The sequence below is a fragment of the Polyodon spathula genome, chromosome 4 (genome assembly GCF_017654505.1).
Source record: "Polyodon spathula isolate WHYD16114869_AA chromosome 4, ASM1765450v1, whole genome shotgun sequence".
Lineage (NCBI taxonomy): Eukaryota > Metazoa > Chordata > Actinopteri > Acipenseriformes > Polyodontidae > Polyodon > Polyodon spathula.
In genome coordinates this window covers 33,568,669-33,576,540 of record NC_054537.1, presented here as the reverse complement: position 1 = coordinate 33,576,540, position 7,872 = coordinate 33,568,669, and the positions used below count along the sequence as shown (strand labels likewise).

Genomic DNA, 7,872 nt, shown 5'->3' with positions numbered 1-7,872 from the left:
AGGGGGTCCCCAGGACTGAGTTTGAGAACCCCTGCCCTAGATGATTCAGACTTGACATGACATGTTTGTGCCTGCATTTCAAATTTCCTGTAGTTGTTATTTAAAAGTATTTTATTGAATTAAGGTCTGTGAGGGAAAACCTGTGTGTTACCTGTTTTGTATATTATGACAAGTGTGTGTGTGTGTGTGTGTGTGTGTGTGTGTGTGTGTGTGTGTGCAGTGAATTACAAGAAAAAAATACAGGACAAAAATATCAAGGCACTTATGGGGCTTAATATCTCGTGACAATATTATTAAAAGTAACATCGCTTTAAAGTGATTTTTTTTTTTAGCCGAGTATTTTTAAATAATGCAACACAAACAAACGCTCGACAGTTCCGAGCATCTTTGCCCAGAACTTGGCAGGTGCTGCTCATCTGTCATTGGTTGACACCCGCGTCGATGGGGTGAAAGGTTATGGCTGTCACTATGACTCTACTCGCTTTTTCAGATCTAGGAGGACAGGGAAGATAAGCTGAGCAGAGGAGGATTCGTCACCTGGGGCCGATAATAAACGAGGAAATGGTGTAATCTTTCACCTTGGTTTAGTCGAGATAGAGAATAGCGAATCGAATGCAATATATATATATATATATATATATATATATATATATATATATATATATATATATTATATATATATACACATCACTTATTTTTCTTGATTGCAAAATCCCAGAGGATAAGGTGAAAGAAATCAGGTCTTAATGATACAAAATGTACAGAATTCGAATCATGCTAAAATCATAGAAATCCATTCGGTATCGTGTGCAAGGGAATGGAGGCGGTTAAGAAATGATCACAATACAAGTAATACAATTACTGTATTGATATATCTTGTAAATCGGGTTGGGTCTTAAATCCAGCGTAACGCAGGGAGATAATTCTGACAATTGCAGTGCAGTTGCATTGCTGTAGCCGGTGCTGGTGCTTGCTGAGTAATTGTGAAATAAATACAAATAGGCACAGTACATACAGGAAGGCACACATCCTCCTCCTCTTCTGTCTCCGCCTGTTCTGCTGCTTCTATTATGTGTTGTTAGTTTCGGTTTAAATGGAGGCGGCGAAGAGGAATCTGTTTTTTGTTTGATTTTTTTTTTTTTTTGTTTTTTTTTTTTTTTTGTTCTTTTTGGTTGGTTGGTTTGTTTTTGTTATCCCGGTTAATTTTGATAAGACATGGCAGGGCAAGAGCAGATAAATCAGATAGACGAAAGCTGTCAGAGTATAGATGGTGCAGAACTGGCACTCGAAGGGATCAACATGCTCCTCAACAACGGATTCAGAGAGAGCGACGAGCTCTTCAAAAAATACAGGTAAGAGAGGACTTTCGAGTCAGGTGTGCTTGTGATCTACTGGCACCTTGTGTTCCTTAACGACTAGTGTGTTAAACTACAGTATCTTCCATGTCAATGCACATACGTAGAGGACATAATGATATAAGTATGCATGTTTGTTAGCTTGTAGTTATTTATTTATTTATTTATTTAACGTTTCATACTACACTTTTTATTGTTTACTACGCGTAACCACTACATTTCAAGAAACCCATCAACAGCAATAATGAATACTGAATGATGATAAACAGAACATAATTGGTCTGTTTACGTCACCAGACATATGGTCATATAATTTCATTATTAAATACTTGTAAAAGTACAGCATTACTCCACATAGAAAAATTGTAAATTAGTGTGTGTGTGTAATATATATATATATATATATATATATATATATATATATATATATATATATATATATATATATATTGTGTGTGTGTGTGTGTGTGTGTTTAATGTAGTAGTTCAGCTTCCTGACAACCAAGAAATCCAGGTTGGCGTTGGATGGTGTGCTGTATGCACTAGTGTTGTTTAGTGTGTATGTTTTAGCCCACGTATTACTTATGTTTGTCACTTTCTTTACGTTATTTATAGATTTCACTGTGTGCAGAAAAGCTCTTTGGAAGTGCAGTCAGTTAACCAATGTTAATTTATATAAATACCACATGATGTTAACTAAATTATGCATGCACCCAGGGGTCAAAGAACACAACTGCAGTTTGGTCACACATTGTACATCAGCTAGCATTTTAGGCTTGAGACATAATAACAAAACAGATTTATTTTATTTAACATCATGTAATCAAAGAAACTACAAAATCCAAAAGTCTACCAGAAGCCATGATAGTAGTATAGTATTGCATGCTCAATTTTTAATTAAGTATACAAAGCTATGGAGCGCCATTTGTGCCAGTTAATTCAGCAATTTGTCCACAAGTTCATAGATTAGTTCGTCCATTCATCCATCTATTCTTGAATTAACCTTTAACCTTGCAGCTTACTAGAAAAGGTGTTTCATCCATTAGACAAAAAAAGCAGACGTCTTTATCCAGTGTTACAGTTTTAATATGCAGTAAGTAACAAATACAATAAATAAACCGAATATGATAGAATTACAATAAATTAATTAAAAAAAAGCAGTATAATAATAATAATAAGTTTGCAGAATGCATCATTGCAGTGGGATGGCAGGACATAGCTGGTGATGCAGTGCTGGATCCAGGCTGCTGTAAATCAGTGCTTGAGATCAGAGGGATAGATCAGTGGGGTCTACAAGTACGTTCATCTTGGTTAGCAGAGCATTCGCCTTACTATTTACCTTTCGCACGCATAGGAGTATGGGAGTACTGAGCTATGTAACCAAATTAGTCATGTGATACAAAAAGGCATCCCTAAGTCTGCTTTGCGTTCATATATATGTAAAGGCTGGCTCTGGGCTGCCTTTTCTTTTTTGAAACATTCACATATGAGAAAAGGCGGCCATGGGCTGTCTTAAATCTCAAGTGTGAATGGGGTCTTAGTCCTTGGCCAAGACAGATGGAGTTTGTCCTTCCCAGATCTTGAGGGAAGCCCATGATTGAATTGGCATACACACTGAACAACCACAAAGAGGTGGTCTCGTCCAGGGAGGGATCAGGCACAGTGTGGAAGGAGCAGTTTTCTCAATCCAGCTCTAAAGATGCATTGAAGAGATTGATATGGATTATTTTATTTACTATCATATACAATACTTCGGAATACACATCAGCATCAGCTGAAGCAATAATATCTTTTGTTTCCTACTTGTTTTTACAAAGGAAAGATAATTATGTATACTGTGGTTCTAGTCGTATTTCATTCATGTGGAATAATGTTTGTAGACATCTAAAACAAAAGAGTGCTGCAGGGATGTACTGTACTGTTCATCATTGTTCTGTCAAACCGGAGTCATCATACTCCAGCATGCATGCATGTTTGCGGTGCAAAATTCCTGCTGGTCCAGCATTTGCCCCACTTACAGTACACGAGACAACCCTTGTCTGTTTGTAACACAGACCAGTTTATTAGGACCGTGCCGCATAATTCTTAGCTGTTCAAAAGCCTATTTACAGTATATCCAGATATACGGTCAGCAGATATAATTTAATTATTAAATACGACATTACCCTACATAGACAAACTCCAAACTGATAGTGTAGAATTGCAAAGTTTAGCATTTTTTCTGTCTCACAAGATGCTGCATGTAAAACTGTTGCCCTTACCAATCCCAGACTCCACAGAGGCTTAATTGAGTGCTTGTCTAATCAGTGAAGATGCAGGATCTCTTGGTGTGCGAAGGAGAAAAAAAGACACATTTGTGCAAGAAGGAGTTTTACTAAAATATAAAATCTCTCTTCTGGTTGTCCAAGGTGACCCAGTACCCAATTGGCAGGTCTTTCGAGTTTTGTTTTTCAACCTGTATGTCCTCAGGTAGGGATACAGCATTTAAATATATGTCCACTGTAATCTGATTTTACCCAGTTTTCCAGATTGTACAGTACTGTGATCTTTGCAATTTTGTCACGCAGACATCGCATTAAATTGCCTTTCTATTTGTGCTGAGTCCCTATGGAAAGGTCTGTTTACTTTCACTGCCCGTTTGTCAGAATACTAAGATTGTGCCAGCATCAAAGATTAATTTGCCAAATATGATTTGCCAAAGATATCCTGTTTAAGGATAGTTGTTTTTTCTAGTTGTTTTTTGATTGGGTGCTTAAAAAAAGGAAACTGCACAAACTCAACAAGAGCCATAGTTGTATGTACAGTACAGCTGTACAGTATTTTGTTTGACTATAATTACATTTCTCTCATAACACTGACTGCCCGTCATGTTTGTTGTTTTTCTTTCTGGAGGGTAATGACTGATGCAATGTAATGACAAAAACCTGAACCCCGCCCCTGGCTCGGCTTGCAGACAGGTTCAGATGTGTTGTGAGGCCATAGTTTAATAGTTTGGTTCTTGCTCGGCTCAACAGATAGCCAGTGGAGAATGACACGTACCCGTACCGTACCGAGCCCTCACAGGTTGAATGTGCCAGTGGAGAAGGGGTATTCGTGTGCAGAACTTTCCAGCAGTGCAGACAGTGGCATACAGGGCTTTTTGTCATATTTTCTCATATTTCTCATTCCAACCTCTTTCGTGCTTTTGACATATCCCTCAGTTTTGGCACTTTTTATCTTCCAAGGGGTGAATTTGTGGTGTAGCCTGTTCCGTACATCAGTATGTTTCACTTACTTTACAATATGTAAGAATTGCTCATACAATTGTGGGAAACTTGGTACTGGCGTTCCATAGCACAAATCCTAATGGTATAAGAATTGGTGTCCATGTTTTGCTGTAGTTCTTTGCGTTATTGCCTCAGTTCTTCAGTTCTTCATCAGGTGGTTCTCTGAAGAATAGGCCTATTTCTTCGGAACTACGTGCATGAATGTAGGCCTAATACATTTTGGAAGTTATTCCACCAGTCCATCTACTTATCAATATACTGTAGTTGACATTTGAGTTTATTGAACCTAATACAGTAATCTCAAGCTCTGAATAATTCGCATTATATAGCAACACAGTCATAAATGCAAAACAAACATGTTTTGTTTTTTCTCTTCCCAGGTAACAGGTAATTAATAGGTAATTAAACAGTTTCCATTACGTCTTAGTATAGATGCAGAGCCAGGGAATAACAATGATGTCCAAGTGATCTTATGAACCCATATTCTGTTCTGGTTTATTCTACCTGTTACACAATTTACTTTTCTTCCTTGTTGCCACACTTATCTTGTATTTGTATACTGGCAGTGTGTTTGTTACAGTGTTACAGTAGAGTATTAATATACCTTTACTGATCCTTACAATGCCTGGTGGCACAATCTGCAGTGCATGTTTTTCATCTTGTGGAGCACGTGGAGGAGTTTTATAGTTCTTAAAACACTAAAGAATGCAGACCTTGCTAATTTCTCTCCAGAAGAGTCATGATTAACCCTTAGTCATCAGCAGTGGGTCCAGATGCACCCCAGCATGTTTAAAATGAACATACCTCATAACTCTTTGAAGATCCCGGGATACCCTTGCAAGTGATTAAATGTTAACCAATGACCTTTATTTTGATACCAAGCAAGTCCTTGATACCCAGCAGTAGATGTAGAAAATTATTGATTTAGCCCTACATGTTTATTTTTATCATGAAACTGTGTGTCTGTGTGTATATTATATTAGTTTCCAGCACTGTATTTGATGCCTGCATTCTCTAGAGCAGGGGTCTCCAACCCTGGTCCTGGAGAGCCCCTGTCCAGCAGGTTTACTAGCTGTCTTTTACATCATCAATGGCTAAAGGTGTGAAAAACCTGTTAATCTTGACTAATTAAGCCAACAATTGGCTCACTTAAGTACCTGAGAGCTCGGTTGAAACAAAAAACAGAAGCCCCAGTATCTCTCCAGACCAGGGTTGGAGACCACTGCTCTACAAAGTCCTGCTTATTACCTGCTACAGTAAATTACTGAAACTAAATTATATTTTTTTTCTGTCTTGAAAGAGTTGCAAAAAAGTACTAAAGGCTACATTAACTCACATACGTTCTGTCCTACACATTTAAAGCAACACTTGCAGTGTTTTCACTTTCATACCTTTTTCTGTTTTTTTTTTTTCCTGTTGTTGTTTGAATCATATACCACAGCAATATTTCTGAAATGACTTTCAAGTAAACGGATCTGAGAGCTGCCTGTGGCAGGACTGTACACGCTTTCAGACTTAGGTTTTCAACAAGAACATTATGCTTGTCACATGGGAGGCCTGATTTTAAAGTTCTTTGAAAATTGCTTTCATGTTTCTTTGTCTTTGCTTCTTTTTGTTCATTTGTGTTGGGTCATTGAACTGTCTGTTTTCTTTGGATATATTTTTGTATTTATATTTTTTCCCTTGCTGCACAGAAATGTAGTCAAGCATAATGTACTGTAGCCTTACAGTAAAATGCATGGTCTGGTTATATAATTGATATTTATACAGAATAAATAGTTGGTTATATGTACATATAAGTTTTTTTTTTTTTTCCTAATTCTGCAATTTTCTTTGTAACAAGGACACTATAAATGCCAGTGCAGTGGCAGGGAAATGTAAATGATTTGATCTACCAAAAATATTTAACATTTTTCAAAGCAGTGTGCACTTGTCACCATGTTACTAATTGCTTTGACGATTTCAGCACATGCAGTGCTGTGGCTATATAAAAGCCTGGATATCTCCCCATAAGAAGTTCAGTTCTTGCCTAATCTTCTGACATTAACATCCTGGCCCTTACCAGTAAGCAGGACAGGCCCTGGGAGGGTGGGTTAAAATAAAATGTCTTTTTTGGTCACTAAAAAAGCTACAGTATATTACTTTCCTGGAAAGACTCCAAGCCAACTGCTTTACGACTATGGAAGAATTTATTGTGAGATAATAAACCTAGAAAACATTGCCTATTCTTTAAATAATATCTTACATTTGTGGAGAGAGCAAGCATTTGTATTTGAAGCTGACTCTACCTTAGGGAATGAGAAAAAAAAAAGAAGAAACAAGTAGGTCTTGTTTCAGATTAAATTGTGTAAATCAGAATGATCAACGGCTTTAAGTGTGACATAAACAGACCAGCTTTAGTGTCTGTGTTAAATATAATGTGTGGGACACTGCAGCGTCACTTACACAACAAATAATTAAGTATGATGGAATGTTTTTTCCAGTCGCACACCCGGAAGTGCCCACGGCATTTTAATGATATGCTAACAGAAACAGACTCCAACTTGCAGTGGGAGAACATGAATCAGTGCTATTATGAAAATCAAATATCAATTTAACCAGCCTTGGCACTGCCTGCCGTTAGTCTAGTCTGCCTTCAAGCTTTAAACAGGTAGCTTACTGTGAATCCACTAATATGATCTCTTTTTCTTATCTGCTTCTTACAGAAATCATAGCCCGTTAATGAGCTTTGGAGCCAGTTTTGTCAGTTTTTTGGTAAGTGTAAAAAATATGTGTGTAGTTTGCCTTATTTGTTTTAAGCTTGAGGTTCATTATGGAATACTGTAAATTGGATTATATGCTCCGCTCTGAATGCTGTTGGGCAACAGAAAATAGGTATTAGGTATTATATATATATATATATATACAAGTTAAAACATTGTGGTAACCATAGAAAAAATGGTAAATGCATTGGTAAAGTCATTGTTAACTGCACAGTTATTGTGAAAAATGACTATGGTCAAATTTTGACGAACAAAAGTAACACCTACTGTGGGGTATAATTTGGCCATGAGCTTTTACTTCCGTATATTTGATCAGAAAACTGGAATACATTAAGAATTGCCTCCAAAAGGTTTAGTACTGTATGTCTAAATAAAGATACATTGATGCTCTGACCTCTAAGGCAACTTAAAGGTTATAAATAAGTTTGGTTTATCTTGATAAAATCATTTTGGTCTATTTCAATAGTGGCATATCTGTTAATAAGGTAT

At 37.0% G+C, this 7,872-nt stretch overlaps 1 protein-coding gene across 1 annotated transcript in view; it reads left to right on the top strand.

Annotated features, from left to right (window-relative positions):
- Positions 1-513: 513 nt before the first annotated feature.
- LOC121314440 (tetratricopeptide repeat protein 39C-like) overlaps positions 514-7,872 on the top strand; it is a 32,340-nt gene continuing 24,981 nt past the window's right edge. The window contains exons 1-2 of the mRNA XM_041247720.1: positions 514-1,352; positions 7,327-7,375. Of these exons, the coding sequence (XP_041103654.1) occupies positions 1,216-1,352; positions 7,327-7,375 (186 nt within the window). The 5' untranslated portion in view covers positions 514-1,215. The remainder of the gene's footprint in view (positions 1,353-7,326; positions 7,376-7,872) is intronic.